The sequence below is a fragment of the Puma concolor genome, chromosome D1, assembly GCF_028749965.1.
Source record: "Puma concolor isolate L17-30 chromosome D1, mPumCon1.1.hap2, whole genome shotgun sequence".
Classification (NCBI taxonomy): domain Eukaryota; kingdom Metazoa; phylum Chordata; class Mammalia; order Carnivora; family Felidae; genus Puma; species Puma concolor.
The window spans coordinates 110,166,388-110,191,255 of record NC_141676.1 but is presented as its reverse complement, the minus strand read 5'-3'; the positions used below and the strand labels follow the sequence as shown (position 1 = coordinate 110,191,255).

Here is a 24,868-nt window from a genome sequence, read left to right as displayed (position 1 = left end):
TAGTTCCTTAAGCATCTGACTCAACCTCAGCTCAGGTCTTGATCTTGGGGTTGTGAGTTCAAGCCCCATGTTTTTGTTTGTTTTTAAAGATCCTACATATGAGAGAATTCATATGGTGTTTATCGTTCTCTGCCTTATTTCACTCAGCATAATGCTCTCAATGTCCATCCAAGTTACTACAAATGACAAGACCTTATTCTTTTTATTGACTGAATAATATTCCATTGTGTATATCTATGTGTGTGTGTGTGCGCACACATATACCTATATGCACGTACACACACACCAGTTTCTTTATCTTATTCATCCATTGATGGATACTTAGGCTATTTCCATATCATGGCTATTGTAAATGATGCATTGAATAGGAGGTGCATATGTCTTCTCGAGTTTGTGTTTTCATTTTCTTTGGGTAAACACCCAGAAGTGGAATTGCTGGATCATATGGTAGTTCTGTTCTGAATTTTTCGAGCAACCTCCATAGCGTTTTCCATTGTGGCTGCACAGTTTACTTCCCACCCACAGTGCACACGGGCTCCCTTTTCACCACAGCCTCGCCAGCACTTGTTATTTCTTGTCTTCTTGATACTGGCCATTCTGACAGGTGTGAGGTGATAGCCCATTGTGGTTCCGATTGACATTTTCGTGACGATGAGCATCTTTTGAATGACCTGTTGGCCATCTTATGTCGTCATTGGACGCATGGGAAGATCTGCCCATTTTTCACTCTAATTGTTTACTATTTGCTGTTGCGTCGTAGGAGTTCTTTGTGCGTTTTGGATACTAGCTCCTCGTCAGATAGGTGATGTGCAATGACTTTCTCCCATTGGTAGGTTGTCTTTTCATTGTGTTCGGGGTTTCCTTTGCCGTGCAGCAGTTTTTTAGTTTGGCGTAGTCCTGCGTGTTTATTTTTGCTTTTGTTGCTTTTGGTGTCCTATTCAAAACAGTCATCGCCAAGAGCCGTGTTAAGGAGCTTATCACCCGTGCTTTCTTCTAGGAGCTTTCTGGTTTGTGGTCTTACGTTCGAGTCTTGAATCCATTTTGAGCTCATTTTTGTGTGTGGTGCAAGAGAGTGGTGCAGTTTCCTTCATTTGTGTGTGGCTGTCCAGTTTTCTCAGCACCATTTGTTGGTACTTGGTTGTCCTTCCCTCATGTATATTTCTGTCCTTTCCCCATTGTATATTCTTGACTCCTTTGTTGTAAATTAATTGACCGCATAAGTGTGGGCTTATTTCTGGGCTCTCTTTTCTGTTCCGTTGATCTGCGTGTCTGTTTCTGTGCTAATACCGCACGATTTTGATTACTCTAGAGCTTTATCATATAGTTTGAAGTCAGGGGGTGATGCCTCCAGCTTTGTTCTTCTTTCTCAAGGTTGCTTTGACTATTCTGGGTCTTTTGTGGTTCCCTACAAATTGTAAGAGTGTTTGTTCTTTTTCTGTGAAAAATACCACTGGACTTTTGATTGGGATTGCATTGATTCTGTATATTACTTGTAGTCTCATGACATCTTAACACTATTCTTCCAACCTGTGAGCACTGAATATCTTCCCATTTCTTTGTGTGTTTTTCATTTTGTCTCATCAGTGTCTTTCAGTTTTGAGTGTATAGTTCTTTTACCTCCTTGGATAAATTTATTTCTGGGTATTCTTTTTGGTGCAGTTGTAAATGAGCTTGTCTTCTTGATTTCTCTTTGTGATAGTTCGTTATTAGTGTAAAGAAACATAATAGATTTTCGCATATTAACTTTATATTCTGAAACTTCACTGAATTCGTTTATTAGTTCTGACAGTTCTTTGGTGTTGTGTTCTTGGTTTTCTATATTAACGTCCTGTCATCTGTAAATAGTGGTAGTTTTACTTCTTCCTTTTGTTCAGCCCTGTCTCAGCTGTTGTTTGTCTCTCAAATCTTTGTGCTTGTCTGAGCTGCTGTTTATGTATATTCCCAGTAAAGGATGTGTCAAGACCTTACAGTGTCCCAGGATAAGCGCGTCTTTATAACTAGAATAATGCCGTTGAAAGTGAATTAGCGCCAGTAATGCCCCTGCTGTCGCTTTTGCTTTATGGAATGTGGTCAAGGAAGGTCTTTTTCAGGGAGTCACATTGGAACTAAGACCTAAGACCTTGTGAAGATCTGGGACAAAGCTTTCTAGGTGGAGGGAAGAGCCAGTGCGAAGGCTCTGAAGCAGGAACAGACTTAGCCTGTGTGAGGAACAGAGGAAGAAGGTTAGTGTGGCGGGTGAGAGGCGGTGAGTGACCCAGATGGAGGAGAGAGGGGGCAGGAGCTTAATGTGGTGGGAGGCCATTCTGGGGGTTGAAGCAGAGAACTGATGTCCTCTAATTTTTATATTACGAAAGGGCATTTGGTTTGCAGTGGGGTATTTGGATCACACATTATATCAGGGGGAGAGGTGTCGTTGGCAGTGGAGCTGGATATATAAGTGGAGGGATTCAGGATGTATTTTGGACGTAGAACTAGCAGGTAGGTGCTGTTACTCTTTTATAAGTGAAGAAAATGAAACTCAGAGACAGTAGACGTTAGCCTCTGATAGCTAGGCAATGGTGAAGCTAGGCTTCTTATAAAGTCCATTTCTAGATCCTGAGTTCCTAAAGATAATGCTAAGCCCTTCGGGGGTGTATAAAGAAGAGACACAAAGTTTGATACATAATTTTGAATGTACGTATCGCATATAACACATGTGTAGTTAACTCTCTTGGTTGCAAGGAGCAAGAACCCATCTCAAACAAAAAAGGCAGATGTGTCAGTTCATGTCAAATCCAGTGTGGAAAGTACAAGGAGAAAACTAGAATGAAGGATATCTGGATTTACAGACTTGGAACTTTGTGAGAACTTTCTAGATACGTATTGTTCTCCTGGTCTGCTCTGTTATCTTCTGCAGCTGGCAGTCTTTGTTGTTGTTGTGCTGTTGAAGCGGGGACCCTGAGAGCTGCCGGCCTGGCCTTCCAGATTGTGACTGAAAGAAGATAAGAGGCTGGCTCCTAGGTTTTAATTCATCCAGCTTGAGTTGCGGTCACCAGCTTGGATCACATGCTTTGTGTGTGTGTCGTTGCACACGTGTGCGAGCGTGGCTCAGTGGCAGCGTGTGTGTGTCATGGAGGAGACTGCCTTCGCCAGAGAACAGCCCTTAGAGCAGCTTCCGCTGCGTGCAGTTCAGGGGACACCTGGGATGTCATCCGTCCCGGACGTGCCGGCAGCTGAGGGCCGTGCTAGTTGTGCTTAGAGGAGCGCCGCCCAGTCCCTCTCACTCCCGTGATGCGCGCGGCTCTCACCAGCTCCCTCTCCCTCGGGTGGTCCTGGGACACATGAGCCGCAGCCCGTTTGTAAAACCAGGAGAGAGCCTTCAGAGCTGCACCGCTGGAGAGATGCACTTGACAGCAAAGAGTGAAGCGTGAGGGGCACCTGGTGACTCAGTCAGTTAAGTGTCCGACTCTTGATCTTGGCTCAGGTCACGATCTCATTGTTTGTGGGATCGAGCCCCGAGTCGGGCTCTATGCTGACAACACGGAGCCTGGAGCCTGCTTGGAATTCTTTCTCTCCCTCTCGCACTGCCCCTCCCTTCCTTGCATGTGTGCTCGCTCTCTCTCTCTCTCAAAATAAATAAACGTTTAAGAAAAAGAAGTGAAACATGGTAGAAAGGAAGGAGAAAAAGCTTAAACTAGGATAAGTTTAACATTTTTCCTATGGCTATTAATATTTTGGGTGATTATCCGACATACCTTGGCATTCCCTGAGGGCACTCAGTTAGTACTTATTATGCACTTAAAATATGTTAGGTCTTGTGCCAGTTGTGGGTAATAGCAGACATCTGCTTCCTGTCTTCAGATGGACACTGAAATAAAGCGGATTGTTTGTACAGCAGTGTAATGGAGTAGAGAGGGGACTGGTGGTGGCAAGTCTTCGAGGCAAAGATGGTGGGGGGGTGGCGTTAACAGCGGTTAGGGGTGTACGTGTGGCCACCACGTGAGGATTTCGATTCCATTGTTGTCATTTTACCAGCTGTGTGCTCTTTGGCAAGTCATTCAACCTTTGTAATCTGTGTTTGCTTAACTGTAAAATGGGATAATACCCACTTGTGTGGTCAAAGTTTAATAAAACACTGTGCCTGGCAGGTAGTTTTTACTGCTGGGGCTCAGATTTGGAGAAAGTTGTTGATTCGAAGACAGGAACTATTTTACTGTCCATACAAAACACTGATTTAAAAAGTTAGCAACCAGGGGCGCCTGGGTGGCGCAGTCGGTTAAGCGTCCAACTTCAGCCAGGTCACGATCTCGCAGTCCGTGAGTTCGAGCCCCGCGTCAGGCTCTGGGCTGATGGCTCAGAGCCTGGAGCCTGTTTCCGATTCTGTGTCTCCCTCTCTCTCTGCCCCTCCCCCGTTCATGCTCTGTCTCTGTCCCAAAAAGAAATAAAAACCGTTGAAAAAAAATTAAAAAAAAAAAAATTAGCAACCAGACCACAAGTCATAAATTAATAACATTAAAGTATTTGTTAACTTTCACTATTTTAGTGTAGTAAGGGTGACTGCGAAAAAGTGAAGGTAAGTCTGACTCTTCGTCGCTCTGTGTAGTCATGTAAATAGTTGATAAATGAAGCAAGTACTAGTTATAATGATAAAATAAAGAAATCTTAACCAAGCTAGAAAGGCCAAGGGAAATTAATTTTGAGAATAACCTTCCACGCATAGAATGAATGAATTCTTGAATATGTTACTTTGTATGGTTAAAGACCTTATAATGATAAAGTAAAATCTTAAAGTGGAGAAACCTAGGATAATTTTTAGTTCATCCCCTACTTTATAGTTGGGCTGAAGCAAATTATTACTTGTACAGATTTACGTAATGAACGAAAGAGCCATTCTTGTTGCTTTGTACTAAATTTCAGTGAAGTGGAATTAAAGTTGCAAATTGAGGGGCGCCTGGGTGGTGCAGTCGGTTAAGCGTCCGACTTCAGCCAGGTCACGATCTCGCGGTCCGGGAGTTCGAGCCCCGCGTCGGGCTCTGGGCTGATGGCTCAGAGCCTGGAGCCTGTTTCCGATTCTGTGTCTCCCTCTCTCTCTGCCCCTCCCCCGTTCATGCTCTGTCTCTCTCTGTCCCAAAAATAAATAAACGTTGAAAAAAAAAAATTAAAAAAAAAAAAAAGTTGCAAATTGAATACCGCTAAAGGAAGACTCTCCACGCCACTTGGCCGACCTGTCCCGCCCTCCATCCTCATTCAGCAGGTCCTGAGTGCCTGCTGTGTTGCATGGCAGGTGCCATCTTTGCAGAGTTTTGCTGTAGAGGAAGGCAGAACACGGAGCACATTCATAGTGAAAGTGTCGCACCTTGCAGACCTCTGGGGAGAGATCTGTATGGATTTAGAGCTTGTGTTCATCTCAGGCAAAACACGCGAGGTGATGGCACCTGGCAAAAAGTTGTGTTCCTCCCTGAAGCTGGCAAAAGGAGACGGAAAGGGGGTACAGGGTGAGAGGGATGGCTTCCCACTCTCCACTCAAGGCAGATGTTTCAAATAACAAGTAGTATATGTAGGGTTGACTCTGTATGTAGTATTTTGGTAAGTGATGGGAAAGAAATACAGAAGAGGAAGAACATGATCTATGCCCTCAAGGAGCTGATGCTCTTGTTAAGACTCTTTTACAAGAAGGGGAAAACTGTCAAGCAATCTCCCTTTCTTCTTTTTGCCCATGTAAAATAGTGTTCTGAAGGATTTTTCATCACATAGGGATTTATACTATAATTAATCTCTTTTATTTAAAAAAAAAAAAGCCTTGTTATGAAAGTTTTTAAATATTTACAAAAGTGGAGAAAAGAGTAATGAACCCCACCCCCGTACCCAGCCCCTAGCTTCAACCGTGATCATCATTTTGTTATATTTACTTGGTCATTGCCTTTTTTGTTTTCTTTCCCCATCCCTTTCTTTCCTTCCTTTCTTTTATCATGTCAAAGAAATTTATGATGTCCCATATATTTTACTCTATATGATACAGAAGTTCATTATAACGTTTTCATGCTTGTATGTACTTAATGATACATACCTAGTCAGTATACCTAACCAATTCTCTAATGATGGGCATTTTCATTATTGTCATTACTATAGTTTATTTCTTATGAATAGTACTTCCTAGGACATCCTTATATGCCTTTGTCGTTTTAACACTTTTATGCACACGCATGTGGCGTTCTCTTGGAATGGAATTTACTAGAAATTGCTGAAGCAAAGGGTATGCACTTTTACAAATCGCTACATGATACCAAACTGATCTTTGGAAATGTGGTGATTCTTACTCCCATCAACAGCGTGCCTGTTGATCTTTGCTTATCTCGCTTTTGTCAATCTGTGGATTTTGACAGTTTTCCTGGTATTATGGACTTGAAAAAATGTTTATGTGTATTTAAGAATTATTAATGATGGGGGGGCCCGGGTGGCTCAGTCAGTTGAGCATCTGACTTCGGCTCAGGGCATGATCTTGCGGTTCATGAGTTTGAAGCCCCGCATCGGGCTCTGTGCTGACATCTCAGAGCCTGGAGCCTGCGTCAGATTCTGTGTTTTCCCCCCCCCCTCTCTCTGCCCCTCCCCCACTCATGCTTTGTCTCTCTCTCTCTCTCTCTCTCTCTCTCTCAGTCAAAAATAAGTAAACATTAAAAAAATATATTAAAAAAAAATTTTTTAATGTTTATTTTTTTTTGAGAGACACAGAGACAGAATGTGAATGGGTTAGGGGCAGAGAGAGAGGGAGACACAGAAACAGAAGCAGGCTCCAGGCTCTGAGCTGTCAGCACAGATCCTGATATGGGGCTCACACCCACGAACTGTGAGATCATGACCTGAGCCGAAGTCAGGCACTCAACCGACTGAGCCACCCAGGCGCCCTGAAAAAAAAGTAAAAATTATTAATGAGGCTAGACGTCTTTATTCTTATTATGAACCGTTTTTATTCTTTTGTGAGTTCAGGCTAATTTTTTATAAACTTTCACCACTTTTATTATTTTACTTCTTTTTTTTTTTTTTTTTTTTTTTTTTTTTTTTTTTAAATTTTTTTTTTCAACTTTTTTATTTATTTTTGGGACAGAGAGAGACAGAGCATGAACGGGGGAGGGACAGAGAGAGAGGGAGACACAGAATCGGAAATAGGCTCCAGGCTCTGAGCCATCAGCCCAGAGCCTGACGCGGGGCTCGAACTCACGGACCGTGAGATCGTGACCTGGCTGAAGCCGGACGCCCAACCGACTGCGCCACCCAGGCGCCCCTTACTTCTTTATTCAGGAGCTATAGTATCATTATTTCCTATATCTGATGTTCAAGCCTCTTCATAATTTTGCCCTAACCTATTTTTCTCACTTAATACTGTCCAACAAGAGTCATGCTACTCCAATAAAGAATATTTCTTCATTATTTTAAAAAAAAAATTTTTTTTAACATTTATTATTGAGAGAGAGAGGCAAAGCATGAGCATGGGAGGGGCAGAGAGAGGGGGAGACACCGAATCTGAGGCAAGCTCCAGGCTCTGAGCTGTCAGCACAGAGCTTCACATGGGGCTCGAACCCACAAACTTAGAGATCATGACCTGAGCCTAAGTTGGACGCTTAACCAACTGAACCATCCATGTGCCCCAAGAATGTTTCCTCATTCTTACATTTTTTTCTATTCATTTTTTTTCTTGGATTCATTTTCAAGCATTTTTTACTTGTTTTCTTAATGTTTTACTTTATACTTTTTCTCTGCCTGTTTAAATCCTCCAGAATCCTATGGTCCATCTTGTGATAAAGTCCCCACAAATTCTCTAGCCTTCATCAGCTTCCTCTTACTTGAAATCCCACTGTGCCTATTTTTCCCACCACTAGATTTAGTAGCAAATTACAGGCTACTTTGTTGTGTTACTTATCAGGCACCAGCTGTGTGTGAAGCCACGAATACATATCTGTGGACAAAACATAGTCTTTGTCCTTGTGAAGTTTATAGTGTAACAATGATGCCTTTATTTCTACATCTTTGGTTTATTAATGAGTTGAACTTCTTTTAATGTACCTCTATTATATATGAATTATACACACATTTTTAGATATACACATACATGTCCCCAGATGGGTTATAAGATTATTGAAGATACAAACCATGTTCTATACTTCTCTCTTCCTTAAAGCCCTTAGTTCTCAGCATGTAGCCATTATTAAGTATATACTTGCTCTGTTAATGTAACAGAAGTTCTAGATAGTGGAGTCATATACAGCCTCATATTACAAGACCTCATGAACTAACTGTGCAACATTTGCAAGTTACTCAGCCTCCGTAAGCTTGTTTCCTTATGTGTTAAGTATCTGTTTGATAAGGTTGTCATGTGGGTTAAATAAGGTAGTGTATGTGAAGCATTTAGCGCAATGCTTGACACAGAGTAGGTGCTCTTGGAAAGATACCTCTTACTATATATATAGTTAAACCTCTCAAAGTAGAAACTGCTTCAGCAGACCTTTATTTTCGTAACTATCTTTCATCTAAGCAGTTACCAGATCCTGTTCAGTTTTCTTCAATCATCTTGTCCTCTCCTTTTAATTCTCATTATAACCCACAATAAGAAATACATTATGTATTGTGGCTTAGTATATACTATGCTTACTTGCACATATCTGAAACCAAAGTTCTATGAAATAATACTCGCTGTTACTATGTACGATGCACTCTGCTTTTTTTGTTGTTGTTCTGTGTTATTAAAAAAAAAAAAAAAAACTGGTTACAGTCATTGAAACCTTTCACAACAAGGGGCGCCTGGGCAGCTCAGTTGGTTAAGTATCCATCTCTTGATTTCGACTCAGGTCATGATCTCATGGTTTGTGAGTTCGAGCCCCGCATCAGATTCCTGGCCCAATGCGGAGCTTGCTTAGAATTCTCTCTCTCTCCCTCTCTCTCTGCCCCTCCTGCACAAATAAGTAAATAAACTTCAAAAAAAAAAAAAATTTCTTTCACAACGATTTGAAACACAGGCTGGACTTTAGGAATTTGCAGGAGTTGGACTAACTTCACTTATATTCAAGTATAAATTTTCAGTGAAATAGAAGATGGAGGGGGAAGTCTGGGTGGCTCGGTCGTTTGAGTGTCCAACTCTTGACTTCAACTCAGGCTATGATGTCACAGTTTGTGAGATCAAGCCCTGCATCGTGTTTGTCAACGCAGAGCCTGCTTGGGATTCTCTCTCTCCTCTCTCTCTGCCCCTCCTCCACTCACATGTGCTCACTCTCTGTCTCTCAAAATAAATAAACTTTTATAAAAAGCAAAATGAAAATGGAGATGAAGTGACAGAGGCTTGGAGCTTATTACGATTGCACTTTTTCTCTTCTGTTATATGTAGTTAGACTTACCTCCTCACAGTCTGCCTTGTTGCAGAGGGTGGGCGTGGTCGGCTGTGTGCATCACAGAGCTGGTGTAGTGTGAGACTACTCAGGAGTTGGGGCAGAGCTTCCCCGCCTGGGCAAGGCAGAAATTTCCCCACCACCTTTGTGTGTATTGTTTTCTTAGGAAATTGGCATACATGGATTTTAAAGTTGTTAGCGTAATTCTCAAAAAGGGACCTGAAAAAAACTTTGTATTCAAATTTTTTTAAGATTTAGAAAGTAGTATAATGAATCCCTATTACCTAAATTCAGCGTCAGTAATTATGAACATTATGTCAATTCCAAGGAGAATTTTTAACAAAGAGCTTTTAAGACACGCATAATTCCCTTCCTCAGTACGGATGCATGATCTTCATTTGAGAAGATTTGTACCAGTCATCCGTAGGGCACCTTGCTTTACACGACCTATTCATTTTAATTGAGGCCTGCACGAATAATAAGTAATTCTGCGACACGAAGGAGCAGTGGTGGGGGTGGGGTGGCTTGTGTTGAAGACCGTCTGGAACACTGGACCCTGGCCATGTTCCTTGGAATATTACAACAGTCTCCTTGACCAGTCCACTCTTGGGGGAGTAGAAGTTCATTGCATTTATCCTCTGTTTAAAACCTTTGATTCTTTGTTCCCTGCCCCGCCTATAGAATAAAATCCCAAACTGTAGATTTTCCTTCATAATCTGCCTCCAACTACCTTTCTAGTTTTCTCTTCCACTGTTTATTCCTTACCGTATCCAGCTTCTTATTCCTAGAACACTCATTCCATTTTGGACTTGTAGTTATTTTTCAAGATTCAGTTTAGATTTCATCTTGTACACGAGACCATTTTAACTACCCCAGAAAGAAGTGCATAGTTCCTCTGCTTGTTTTTGTTTGGTGGGTGTGTGTGTGTGTGTGTGTGTGTGTGTGTGTGTTGCCAGTTAACTGAGTTGTTCTTAGTTTATGTTTGCTTTCTTCCTCGCCCTTAAGTAGACAGTGACCTCCTCCATAGCAGGGGTTATACCTTAATCTTCGTCTCTGAACCACTTCTTTGATGCCTGCACACAGTAGGCATCTCGTGGTGGTTGGTTGAATGGACGTATTCATACTTTCAGAATTTTAAAATCTAATTTTAACACATGTTCTCTCCAGATAAGAAGAATTCATCAGTTTATTTAATTTTTTTTTCATTTTGTTTTGTATATTTTCCAGTTTTTTTCCTTCCCTCCTTGGGGGGCTTTATTCAAATTTCTAAAGAGAACATAAGTTCTGTAGCCTTTTTCTCAGGTGTAAATATACTTTGGTGAACTAGAATAGAGTATCCACCTTTAGCGTTCCTGTAGTAAAGGTAAGTAAAATCTGCCTTCAGTATACTCAGTTTTTTGCTCTTGTTGTTGAACAGTATGATCTTACGGGGCTTAGAAAGCAGAGTGGAGTAGATTTGTGCTTATAGTCGCCTTGACCAGTTTTTGCTGTATTTCAGCTCATGGAATGCTGTGTAAATGCCCTGGTGACATCTTTTAAAGAGACGATCTTAGCCGAGTGCCAAGGCATGATCAAGCGAAATGAAACTGAAAGTAGGTAAAACATCACATAAAGTTCTCATAATCTTTTAAGAGGTATCTTTGAAGCGAATCACTTTTAATAAGTTTGCTATTAGATTATTCTTTTATATAGAGGTATATTTGTTACGGTAAACCGTGCTTAAAGAAAATGGTAAGATGTTTAACATATAGAAGGTTGCAAATTTGCATTTTAAACATTCTCCCCTTCGGTATCAATGTGCAGGGGAGGGGGTTGGATTTCAGCGTGTCCTCAAACCGTAGGACTCCTGCTTTTAAAGGCTAATTTAAATGGTAAACACAGGGATAGGAAAGAACTAGGCATTTGACTTCTGTGTGGGACTTCGTGACAAATATTTTTAGAAAGTAAAATAACATTCCGTGTTAATGCTCTTCATCCCTCTCCCCTAAAATATGTTACAATTTAAGATTTCTGCAAGTACTTTTTTTTTATTATTTACATGTTTTCTTAATAAAGGTATATTTGGGGAGGTTGCAAGTACATTACAACCAAAAGGAATATGGTAAAAAAAAATTACCTATATTTCTACTACGTAGAGATAACAACTTTTAACACTTTGATGTATTGCTCTCTGGATTTCATTGTGTATAAAAATCTCCAGCTGCATTTAAAGTACGTATTTCAGCTCACCTAGGTTCATACACTTGTTAATAGTTTTGTAGTAGAAAGCTCATTGGCATAAATGAAATATTTGAATCTTTGTATGCCAAGCTAAGTAGAGTTCTATCTTAACCGATCCCTGTTGGACTCCCTTCAAAAGGATTATTTAGTCGCAGTTTTGTGCAGCAAGATTTTTGCGAAGGTCAGTTAAACAGTATAACATGAAACAGTGCTTTCATAAACTGAAAAATTCCCTATCAATGAGTGCACTTTTATGTTATCCCTAATACACTTTTTTCTTTTATAATCATTACTCTGATGATGTGAGTTTTTTTGCCCCTTAATGATATGGTGCTATGAATTTAATATTGTGTCTACTTTATGAAATAGGCTATTACATAAATTTTTGTGCTTCTTAGAATAAAAACTGTTCTGTGGAATTGAAGGTCAAATGATTCACCTTGTAAGAGGAGTTAGGTTTTGTGCTGTGTGATCACTTTTAATTTGAGTTTCCTTTAAAAACAATTTTTGTCAGAATGTAGATCAAGAAGTTCTAGTACTTATTGTAACAACTCCTAAACTAATGGTACCTACAGAGTACTATTAAGGTTCTCAATTTCCAGCTAATATTTCTCCATACTTTTCCTATCATAGGCATTCTAGACCAATGAGAAACTTTATTTTGATGGATGAGGTGATTTCATGAGTGTGTTGTGTCCTTTCAGAACTACATTTAATGTTTTCATTGATGGACAAGGTTCCCAATGGGATAGAGCCAATGCTGAAAGACTTGGAGGAACATATCATTAGTGCTGGCCTGGCAGATATGGTAGCAGCTGCTGAAACTATTACTACTGTAAGTTTCCTCAATGGCGAGGATGAATGTGTGTCAAGGTTGTTTTTTAAATGTAAGATCGGGTATTTAAAATAGTGATTGATGGCAAAACAGTAATATTGGAACATCTTTTAATATCGAGAAAAAATTTTTTTCGGAGAAGTCCCAAATTTTATCTCTATAATGATTTATTAAAATTACATTTATATTATTTTTTTGTATTGTTTTCTTTTTAAAATCTCATTTGAGTATGAAACATTTTATTTTTAGGACTCTGAGAAATACGTTGAGCAGTTACTTACATTATTTAATAGATTTAGTAAACTCGTCAAAGAAGCTTTTCAAGATGATCCACGATTTCTTACTGCAAGAGATAAGGTATGTTTTCCTGTATATTAACACTACTGTCATAATATTTTTATTTTTATTTATTTTTTTATTTTCTTTTAAATATAACTTATTGTCACATTGGTTTCCATACCACACCCAGTGTTCATCCCAACAAGTGCCCTCCTCCCTACCCGTCACCCACTTTCTCTTCTCCCCCACCCCCCCCAACTACCCTTAGTTTGTTCTCAGTCCTTAAGATGTTATGTTTTTAAATTTAAAAAAATTTTTTGAAAGAGACAGACCACACGCACGGGGAGGGGCAGAGGGAGAGGGAGAGAGAGAACCTTAAGCAATCTCCATGCCCAGCGCGGAGCCCAACGCGGGGCTCAATCTCACAACCGTGAGATCATGACCTGAGCTGAAATACAGAGCCAGACACTTAACCAGTGAACCACCCAGGTGCCCCATCATAATTTACTTTTAAAAAGAAACTTGCACCATTATGCTACTAAGTTACAAACTGAAAACCTAGCAACTCTTTTTTTTTTTTTTTTTTTTTTTTTAAATCAGTGGAGGGCAACCATTTTTATTATATTTGGCTTGGTACATGTTTTTGTAAGCATTGGGTATGCTTATGGACTAGAATTTAGTAGAAAGTTGCTCCTTCATTTTTCCAAGAATATTGTCCCGTTTTTTACTCTTACTGATTATTGAATTCCTATTCTTCCCTTCTTCACCCTTCAAGACCCACCTCAAAGTACATTCCTCCTGGAACTTCCTTGATAGCCTGCCTCCCCCGACATCCTGTCCCAAGCAGAGTTGATTCCTCCACCCTCTGCCCTTTTCACAGGACTCCTGGGTATTATGTCACTTACCGTTTCCCTTACCCTTTCTTCTGTCCTTGCTAGCATGGGATAATAACAAAGCATAGAATTATCCTTAGAGTTGTATGTTTTAAAGTGTCGTAAACCTATCACTATAGAAATTACCATCAGTGTTTTTGCTTTGAACTACCTTTCATTATTTCCCAAGTTAGATTTTTTTGTTGTTGTTCTTGTGTCTCTAAAAAGAGAATCAACTTTCTCCAGTAGCGTTGAGGGTTTTTTGTTTTGTTTTCTTCCCCTCTTTCTGTTTGTAGGTGGGTAGGAAGAGAGAGAGAGAGAGGGAGGGAGAGAGAGGAGGAAAGATGTTAAGGGAGGATGGAGGTAGTGAGTTGGTTTGAAATGTTAAAATTGAGCGGCTGGCAGAGGCTTCATTGAGGGGACATTAGAATCAAGATTGAAGGTGATTAAGACATGAAGTCATGTGGTATATGAGGGAAGTGTGTTCAGCCAAAGGGGACAGCGGATACAAATGCTGTAGGCAGGAATATCCCTGTCCTATTCCAGGAACAGGGGAGAAAAAGGTCATTGTGGCCTGAGTGGATCAAGTGAGGGGAGAAGAGTAGGAAATGAAGTCAAAGAGATAATAGAGGCCAGATCACGTCAGGCTATGAGCCATGGTAAGGAGTTTGGTTTTTACCCTGAGTTGGACAGAAAGTCCCTGAAAGGTTCTGAACAAAATGAATATGACTTACGTTTTAATTTTTTTAATTCTATATTTGAGAGCGAGAGAGAGAGAGCGAGCAGGAGAGGGGCAGAGAGATGGGGGAAGAATCTGAGGCAGGCTCCAGGCTCTGAACTGTCAGCACAGCGCCCAGTGCGGGGCTTGAACTCACAAGCAGTGAGGTCACAACCTGAGCCGAAGTCGGATGCTCAACCAACTAGGCCACCCAGGCGGCCCATATGACTTACATTTTAAAGGATCCCTTGGTTAGGGCACCAGGTTGGCTCAGTTGGTTAAGCGTCTGACTCTTGGTCATGACCTGTGGGCTCAGGTCATTATCTCACCGTTTGTGGGTTTGAGCACCACATTGGGCTCTGCGCCGATGGCCTAGAACCTGCTTGGGATTCTCTCTCCCTCTGTCTCTGCCCCCCTGCCTCTGTCTCTCAAAAATAAATAAATAAACATTTAAAAAAATTTTTTAAAAAAGGATCCCTTGGTTGGGGCACCAGGTTGGCTCAGTTTGTTAAGTGTCTGACTCTTGCTCATGACCTGTGGGCTCAGGTCATTATCTCACCGTTTGTGGGTTTGAGTGCCACATTGGGCTCTGCGCCGATGGCATAGAGCCTGCTTGGGATTCTCTCTCCCTCTGTCTCTGCCCCCCCTCCACCCCGCCTCTGTCTCTCAAAAATAAGTAAACAAACATTTGAAAAAATTTTTTTAAAAAAGGATCCCTTGGTTGCTGCAAAAAGAATAGACTAAGAGGTGCAAGGGAAGAAACAAGAAGAGCAGTTAGGAACCTACTTGGGCAATTCTGTGAAGTAAGGATGGAGGCTCGGCTCGGAACGGTAGCGGGTAGAGGTAGTCATGGTTGGTTGGATACTGATGATGACAGCAAACTACCCAAGATTTGCTAATGAATCAGATGTAGAATGTACTAGAGACCAGAGATGACAGTCCGATTTTTGTTCCGATCGATTAGCAGCATGTGCTTGCTGAGATGGGGAAGGTGATGGGAGAGGCAGTTTGTGGGGGACGGTTGTAGGGAGATTAGGAACTCAGTTTTGGACAAGTTAACTCTGAAAGATTTGTTCAACGTCCATGTGGCAGCGTCACGGCGGCCATGTAAGGGAGAGAATAGACCTGGAATCGTAAATGGGGAGCTTTAGCGTCTGGATGGTATTTAAAGCACGGACGCTGGCTGTGATCCCCAGTGTGATGAGTGATGATAGCAAAGAGATTCAGGGACCAGCCTGGGATAGTCAGTTTGGTTACGAGAAGGATGGAGAAGCAACTCTCCTGAGGTGAGAGAGGGATGCGTGGAATGACCAGGAGAGTGCACTGTGGGAGGAGACAAGTGGGAGGAGCACTTTGAGGAGGAGGCTGTGATCTGCTGTTTTAAAATGCTGCTGAGAGGTCAGATGGGATGGGCATCGGCCGTTGTCTTCAGCAACATGGAGGTGGTCAGTGACCTGGCGAGAACAGTTAGCGGAGCTGTGGCGCGAAAGCCTGGTCCTGGAAGGTTTTCCCAGGAGGAACGGCAGTAGAGAAATTGGAGACCGTGGGCTGCGCACTTTATCCATTAGTCGAGCTTAAAGAGAGAGGTAAATGAGGCTGTGGCTGAAGGTGAACAAAGGCAAGAGAGAATTTTCAAGATTTAAATAACGGTACGTGTGTATGGCGAGGCTGCAGAAATGGTGGGTGGGGGGGAAAAGTGAAGATAGAGAAGAAATGGGAGGGAATTCTGATCACTTCAGTTTTATTAGGAAAATAGGAAGCCACCTCATCAGCAGGAAGTCTCCCTGGGAGAGGAAACATTGGAGGCTGAAGAGAAAGGAGATGGTACGAGATGTGTTCTGGGAGAGCGTCTTGACAAGAGAAGGTGGGGTGGCGGTCAGGCAGCACTAAGACCCCGCTTGAGAATAACGACAATCATAGCATCAGGAGGGGCATGAAGTCATTGACTTGAGAAATTGTGTCAGGCCAGGTACACCATTAAAATATCTAGCTGTACATTAAAAAACACAAGGGTAGGGGGCGCCTGGGTGGCTCAGTCCATTAAGCATCCAACTTCGGCTCAGGTCACGATCTCACCATTCATGAGTTCGAGCCCCACATCAGGCTCTGTGCTGACAGCTCGAAGCCTGGAGCCCGCTTCGGATTCTGTGTCTCCCTTTCTCTCTGCCCCTCCCCTGCTCACACTCTGTCTCTCTCTCTCTGTGTCTCTCAAACATTTAAAATAAATAAATAAAATATCTAGCTGTATTTTCAAAACAAAAAATAATGCTCATTACATTTTAAATTCTTTACAGGCATATAAAGCAGTTGTTAATGATGCTACCATATTTAAACTTGAATTACCTTTGAAGCAGAAAGGGTAAGTCTTTAAAAATCATGTTTAAAATTCTTTCATTTTTTGGAGTGTCTTATACATTATTGAATATGCAAACTGTTAGGTTTCATTTTTGTTGTTGTTGTTTTGTTTTTACTATAATGATTTTTGTTGCCGTTGAATATTAACAATTGTCTCACATTTTTGAGGGAAAAAACTGTCTTGAATTTTAATTTCATATTAAATTATCTCTTTTTGTGACCAAAAAACGTTGATCTTATTTTTTTAAGTGGAAAAATGTTCTGCTGACTTGACAGAATTTAAGAGGGCATCTGTCCTGTTTTCTTTATACATTGTGAAATATATAAAACACATAAACACTACATTTTCAGAATCTCTTCATATGGATACATAAAGGTCTTCCTCATTCATCCCTGCCCCCCGCGTTTTTTAACAAAAATTTTCAAATTTCTGTCACCTGTTGCTTTGTGAAATATGTATCTCTGTATACATCATCAGTCAGCTTTTTAAATGGATTTCAAAAGAAATTTCAGGCACAAGTAACTTTCGCTCCCTGAACACTTCAGCAGACGATCATTAATTGAATATGGTGTCGGTATATGTGTTCAGGTAAAATTTACATGCGGACAGATACATAAATCCCAAGTGTCCGGTTCTGTGAGACCTGACAAATGCCTGCACCCCTGGTACGATGGACCGGATGTTCATCATCCTCAAGAATCTCCCCACACCCGTTCCCTGTCAGTCCTACCCCGTCCTCTTCCAGAGACAGCCATTCTGATGATTTCGGCCGAGATTAGTTTTGCCTCATCTGGGACTTTATGTAAATGGAATCATACAATATGCACTTCTTTTTGTAAAGCTTCTTTGAGTGCAGCATAGTGGTGTTGAGATTCAGGTGTGTGCCGGCATATCACAGCGGCTCGTTTCCCACGTGTGCGTGAGACTTTACACTCCCACCAGTGACGTGAGGGCGTGCTAGTCGATCCGCGTTCTTACCAGCAGTTAGAGTTGTCATTTTCATTTCAGTCGTTGTAGAGTTTGTAGTGATTGTCTCATTATGGTGTCAGTTCCATTTCCTGTGACTATTGTTGTTGAGCACATTTTCGTGTATCATTTCACCTTCTTATATTAAAAATTTTTTTTTTGGGGGCGCCTGGGTGGCGCAGTCGGTTAAGCGTCCGACTTCAGCCAGGTCACGATCTCCCGGTCCGTGAGTTCGAGCCCCGCGTCGGGCTCTGGGCTGATGGCTCAGAGCCTGGAGCCTGTTTCTGATTCTGTGTCTCCCTCTCTCTCTGCCCCTCCCCCGTTCATGCTCTGTCTCTCTCTGTCCCAAAAAAATAAATAAACGTTAAAAAAAAAACATTTTTTTTAAAAAAAATAAAAAAAAATTTTTTTTAATGTTTATTTTTGAGAAAGTGAGAGAGCATGAGCACAGGGCAAGGGCAGAGAGAGAGGGAGACAGAGGATCCACGCAGGCTCCAGGCTCTGAGCTGTCAGCACAGAGCCTGGTGTGGGGCTTGATCTCATGAACTGTGAGATCCTGACTTGAGTTGTTCAGATGCTTAACTGACTGAACCACCCAGGCGCCCCTAGCCTTCTTGCATTTTCCTTTATAAAGTATCTTTTTTGTCTGTTTTTTTTTTTTGCCCATTGCATTGTTCCTTTTTCTTAGTGAGCTATAACAGTTCTTACATATTCTTTGAAATATAGATCATTTGAGAGATATGTGCTTTTCTTTTATGGTTTTTTGCTTTTTATGTTTCATCTAGAAAACTTCATTTACCTCTACCCCTGAGACATGAAGATAATCTCTTTTATTTCTTCTAGAAGCTTTATCATTTTAGCTTTCACATTTAGTTCTAGGATCCATCTTAAATTAATGATTATGTATAGTGTGAGTCAGGGGTTAAATCTGACTTTTTTTCTTTTCCACGTGGGTAACAAGTGGTTCTATCACCATTTATTGGAATTACTTTCCCTCCCCACTGCATTGCTTTGGGACCTTTTGTCAAAATCCAATCACTCAAAAATATGTACGTTGGGGCGCTCAGGTGGCCCAGTCGGTTAAGCGTCTCACTCTTGGTTTCGACTCAGGTCATGATCCCATAGTTCGTGACATGGAGTCCCACATCAGGCTCTGTGCTGACAATGTAGAGCCTGCTTGGGATTCTCTCTCTCCCTCTCTCCCTGACCCTTCCCACTCTCACTCTATTTCTCTTCTGTCTCTCTCTCAAAATAAGTAAACTTTGTAACTTTTTTTTTTTTTTTTTGAGAGAGAAAGAGAGCGAGCATGAGCGGGGGAAGGGCAGAGAGAGCGGGAGATACAGAATCTGAAGCAGGTTCCAGGCTCTGAGCTCTCAGCACAGAGCCTGACGCGGGGCTCAAACCCGTGAACCACGAGTTCATGACCTGAGCCTAAGTCGGATGCCCAACTGACTGAGCCACCCAGGCCCCCTCAAAATAAATAAACTTTAAAACGAAATATGTATGTATTTCTGGGCTCTCTATTCTATTCCATTGATTTGTTTAGGTATTCTTAGGCCATTATTATATAGTCATAATTAATATAGTTCTGTAGTAAGTTTTAAAGTCAGGTAGTATAATTTATCCGTAGGTAAACAGTTGATTTTAGTATATTGATCTTATATCCTGTTACCTTGTGGAAGTTATTAGTTCTTATAGTTGTTTTGCAGATTTCTTAAGGTTTTCCTGTGTAAATAATCATGTAATCTGTAAATATACAAGTTTTATATCTTCCTTTCTGATTTTTATACCACTTACTTTTCTTGCCTTGATAAACTGGTTAGGATTATAAGTACATTTTTAGGGGCGCCTGGGTGGCTCAGTCGGTTAAGCGTCCGACTTCAGCTCAGGTCACGATCTCGCGGTCCGTGGGTTCGAGCCCCGCGTCGGGCTCTGGGCTGATGGCTCAGAGCCTGGAGCCTGTTTCCGATTCTGTGTCTCCCTCTCTCTCTGCCCCTCCCCCGCTCATGCTCTGTCTCTCTCTGTCTCAAAAATAAATAAACGTTAAAAAAAAATTAAAAAAAAAAAAGGATTATAAGTACATTTTTAGATAAATGTAGTTAAAGTGGGCATTCCTGTCATTTTGGCAAGCTGGAGCAGAAAGCCTTTAATATTTCATCACTAATTACAAAGTTAGCTGAGGGTTTTTCATAGATGCCCTTAATTAGATTGCTTTTTATTCCTAGCTTGCTAAAAGTTTTGATAATAAATCAACGGGTATTGACTTTTATTAAATACTTTTTTTCTGTGTTGAAATGCTTAAGGTTTTTTTTTTTTTTTCCTGTATTCTTCTGATGTGGTGAATACATTGGTTACTTAAAAAAAAAAAAAAACCATTTATGGGGCGCCTGGGTGGCTCAGTTGGTTAAGCGGCCGACTTTGGCTCAGGTCGTGATCTCACCATTCATGAGTTCGAGCCCCGCGTCAGGCTCTGTGCTGATAGCTTGGAGCCTGGAGCCTGCTTCTGTTTCTGTGTCTCCCTCTCTCTCTGCCCCTCTTCTGCACTCTCTATTTCAAAAATAAACATTTAAAAAAATTGTTTTTATTTGTACACAAATGTTTGTAGCAGCATTATTCTTAATAGCCTTCCACAAAAGGACAACCCAAATGCCCATTGTCTGGTGAAGGGGTAAGCAAAATATGGTACAGCCATGCAGTGGACTGTCCTTGAGCCATAAAATGGAATGAGAATCTGATACATGCTACAACATGAATGAAGCCCTGAGAAGTGCTAAGTGGAATAGGCCACACACAGAAGGACAAATATTGTGTGATTCCACTTATATAAGGTATCTAGAATAGGCAGGTCCATTAATAGAGTAGAGTAGATATCTGCTGGGACTTGGTGGGGGTGGGGAGAGGGAACTGGGAAGTTACCGTTTAATGGATGTAGGGTTTCTGTGTAGGGCAGTGAACAAGTTTTGGGTACGGATAGTGGCGATGTTTGCAGAACATTTTGAATGTACTTACTGCCACTGGATTGTAAACTTACAAATGATTAAAACAGTAAATGTGTTTTACCACAATAAAGTAAATATTTTTTAAAAGGAATGAACCAGCAATATGTGCTACGATATGGACGAATCTTAAAAACATTATCCTAATTTTAAAAGGTCAGTCACCAGAGAGCACACATTGTATGATTCCCTTTATATGAGGTGTTCAGAAAAAGGAGATCCATAAAGATAAAAGGTAGAATACTTGTAACCAGCGCTGGGAGGGAGGGGTGACTGGCGAATGGCATTTGGCTAATGAGTGTGGGGTTTCTTTTGTAGGTAATGAAAATGTTTTAAAATTTTATTATGGTGGTTGCACAAGTTTATAGATATACTTAAAAACTTCGACTTGCATACTTTAAATGGATGAACTGCATGGTATGTGAATTATATCTTAGTAATGACAAGCGTAAATAGATAATAAGTGATAGGGAACAAATAATACACATTAATGAACAAATAGGTGGAAATTGTTACCGAGAAAAGGTAACATGTCTATAGCAATATGTAATTGGAATTAGAGCAGAAAAGGGGACATAAGCAGTATTTGAAGAGTTATTGGCCATAAATTTCCAGAATTGATGAAAGCTGCCAACTCTTAAGATTCTCTTTGAATCCCAAGCAAGATAAATACAAATTAAATCAGTACGTCATAGTGAAACAGCTGGAAAACTGAAAAGAAACAAAAAAGCCCTAAAACAGCCCCAGGAGAGGAAATGACACGCTGCCTTCCCAGAGTCAAGGATGAAGGACTGACCTCTGTCTTCCCAGCAGGGTGAATTGGAGGAAGGGAGATGATGGATCGCTGCAGACTTGGCAGGAGTTCGTGCGGGAGCTAGGCACTGGCAGTGCGGGAGGATGAAGGTAGAGGGATAGGAAGTAAGTTAGCGGTCTTCCCACTGGCCCATGTCTACGTCAGGGATGCAGAAAACCTTTCTAGCGAGTGCCAGTTAGAAACCTTAAAGGAAATGCGTTCTTCAGTCCTCCGCTTCCGCATCTGCTCTTTTCTAAACTGGCGCCCTCTGGTGGAAGTATCGTTACGATTTGCCCTTTCCACTTCTCCCCACAATTAGTCTTCCCTGCTGTACAAAGAAAGGTGCACCTCTCCTTATTCTTAGTATGGTGTGTTGCCTTGAAACATAAAAAGCCCCCTTGGTCGGTTAGATGATCGGCTCTTGATTTCAGCTCAGGTTATGATCTCACGGTTCGTGGGATCGAGCCCCACATCAGACTCCGTGCTCAGTGCAGAGACTGCTTGGAATTCTCGTGCTCTCTCTCAAAATAAATAAATAAACATTTAAAAAAGCCTTCGTGGGGCGCCTGGGTGGCGCAGTCGGTTAAGCGTCCGACTTCAGCCAGGTCACGATCTCGCGGTCCGGGAGTTTGAGCCCCGCGTCAGGCTCTGGGCTGATGGCTCAGAGCCTGGAGCCTGTTTCCGATTCTGTGTCTCCCTCTCTCTCTGCCCCTCCCTCGTTCATGCTCTGTCTCTCTCTGTCCCAAAAATAAATAAAAACGTTAAAAAAAATAATAATAAATAAAAAAATAAAAAAGCCTTCGAGTTGCGTAAGAAAGGAATATTTTGAAATATTGGTATTGATGTACAGAAAATGGATTCCTTTTTTTTTTTTTTAAGTTTAGTTATTTGTTTTGAGCGAGAGAAAGAGCACAAGTGGGGTAGGAGCAGAGAGAGATGGAGAGAGAATTCCAAGCAGGCTCTGTGCTGTCAGAGTCCTGTGTAGGGGCTCAAACACAAATCGTGAGATCACGACCTGAGCTGAGATCAAGAGTCCAATGCTTAACCAGCTGAGCCATCCAGGCACCCCCAAGAAATGAATTTCTTATAACTAAGTATCAGATCCTTTTGCAAGTCATAGGGTTTCCAGTTCTTTGCTTTCCACACAATTGATGGCTAGTTTGATGCATTAGTAAAAATAACCTTTTGTGTTAGATCTGTATGTATTTTTTTAAGCCAGTAACTCGGAAGGTTCTCAACAAGTTGAGTGACATCAGAAAAACTTCCTGTCTCATGTACTTACTTATGAGAATAAGATCCTTCAGGACAGATATATTTATAAAGATAAAAAAGTAGAAATAAAAGTAATTTCTGGGTTCATAAGTTGGAGGAAAAAAGTTTCATCTCCCTCAGTAAGAGTTGACTCAAACAGTAACGTACTGCCTATGTTTTATACATACAAGCATTACAAGTTTGTTATTTTGGAAAGTTGTGTACTTAAAATAATTTGGTTAATTCAATTCTGGGAAAATAACATGTAAGTTTTATATACACGAATTTTGAAATGTTGAATTTAAATTTATTTCATACATAGTTTAGAGAAGTAAGATAAAGAACTTTAAAGCATAAAAATGTAGTACACTGGCTTTTAAGTTTTGTTGGCAAAGTAAAATAGAGCTAAAAGTTCTTCATTGTTTAAGAAAAGTTTGTTTACAGTTTTTGAAAATGGATGATGGTAGATATCACATAACGAATTTAGGTTACATTGGATACATTTCAGAGAATGACGTAACTTTTTTCTTGACATATTAATAATGAAAAGTTTTTAATGTTAACTTAAAAATATGCAAGGACTTACATACTTTTTCAGAAGTATTTAGCAAGTAAGTACCTGAAGAAAAGTTTTTAAAGATTATTGGCAAGGCTACCAGTAGACAGGCCCTCACCCAGGATACAGATTACTTCGAGGTCTCCCTCTCAGGGCCCTGCCGGCCCTGGGAACCTGAGATGAGGGCCTCCTTAAGTTATGCCCCCTCATTGTCTTGCTCATGAAAAATTGGCCCTAGAAAAAATATTTGCAGGGAGCACCTGGGTGTCCCAGTCGGTTGGACTTCGGACTCGATCTGGGATCAGGACATGATCTCATGGTTCATGGGTTTGAGCCCCATGTCAGTCTCTGCACTGACAGTGTGGAGCCTGCTTGGGATTCTCTTTCTCCCTCTTTGTCTCTCTGCCCCTCCCCTGCTCTTGTTCGTTCTCTCTCTCTCTCTCAAAAATAAACGGTGAAAAAAAAATATTTGTAGATACCAGTCACTTTTCATCAACTGCTTTTATTTTGTTTTTTAGGGTGGGATTAAAAACTCAGCCTGAATCAAAATGCCCTGAGCTGCTTGCCAATTACTGTGACATGTTGTTAAGAAAAACACCATTAAGCAAAAAACTAACCTCTGAAGAGATTGAAGCAAAGCTTAAAGAAGTGGTACATATCTTTTCTTTTATTTCAGAAATTTTAATTATCTTACTTTGAATTTGTGTTTTGCTTGTAAGACTTTCTGTGATAGCATCACATTTTTTAAAATTTATCTAATTCTAAATTTATCTAATATCTAAACTTTTAAAAGATTATCTATGAGCAGCTAATATGAAATTTTACAATGTGAGATCTCTATAGGGCAGTTGTTTTTCTTCCTGGAGGTTTTTACTTTGTAGCTTCTAGAAAGGAAAATAGATTTAATTCTTCCCCCTTCTTGATTGTTTTGAAGGAATTCAGTACCAGCTTCTATTAAAGGACAAAGAAGGGGGAAATGGGGCTGATGGTGTTTGGAATGGCAGTGGAGAGACTAGGAGTTTTTCACCTCTTTCTTTTTGTGAGAGCCCAGGATAGGTGTTTCAACACCAGTGAGTGACGGGAAGAGTTAGTTGCTTTCATTTTTGTATCCTGGCTGTTAGTGTAATATGCCGTAAGTCCAGGAATACAGAGAGGAAGAAAAACAAGAAGTAAAGATAGAGAATATAGACAATAGAAGATGAGTGTCAGAAAAAGATTTTACAGAAGAGAAAATTGGGGGAGAACCCTTAATTTTCATGTAAAGTTTTATTACATTGCATATGAAATCTGGAAATTTGATGTTTATAGAAACTAAAAGGTTATTTGATTACAGTCTCAAATTTGCTAATTGTTTAGTAAAATAGTGTGTCAGGACTGGTTATTTTTCAGACACGGGCAGTTCAGTAGACCTCTCTCTGTATATACTCATGTAAATTTCTGGACTTTGACATTGGGGGATATGGAAAGGGCTCAGTGAAAGAGGTGGCGAAGAGTGCACATGAATTGAAAGTAACTCTGTTTTCTGTACAGCTGTTGGTACTTAAATACGTACAAAATAAAGACGTTTTTATGAGATATCACAAAGCTCATTTGACGCGACGTCTTATATTAGACATCTCTGCTGATAGTGAAATTGAAGAGAATATGGTAGAGTGGCTAAGAGTAAGTAAATT

At 40.7% G+C, this 24,868-nt stretch overlaps 1 protein-coding gene across 3 annotated transcripts in view; it reads left to right on the top strand.

Moving 5' to 3' along the window:
* The window catches only part of CUL5 (cullin 5), a 100,709-nt gene that overhangs the window by 61,254 nt on the left and 14,587 nt on the right, over positions 1-24,868 (top strand). For all 3 annotated transcript variants that reach the window (XM_086679213.1, XM_025927963.2, XM_086679212.1), the window contains 6 exons: positions 10,852-10,945; positions 12,278-12,408; positions 12,658-12,765; positions 16,572-16,636; positions 23,714-23,846; positions 24,726-24,857. In XM_086679213.1, the coding sequence (XP_086535339.1) occupies positions 10,852-10,945; positions 12,278-12,408; positions 12,658-12,765; positions 16,572-16,636; positions 23,714-23,846; positions 24,726-24,857 (663 nt within the window). The remainder of the gene's footprint in view (positions 1-10,851; positions 10,946-12,277; positions 12,409-12,657; positions 12,766-16,571; positions 16,637-23,713; positions 23,847-24,725; positions 24,858-24,868) is intronic.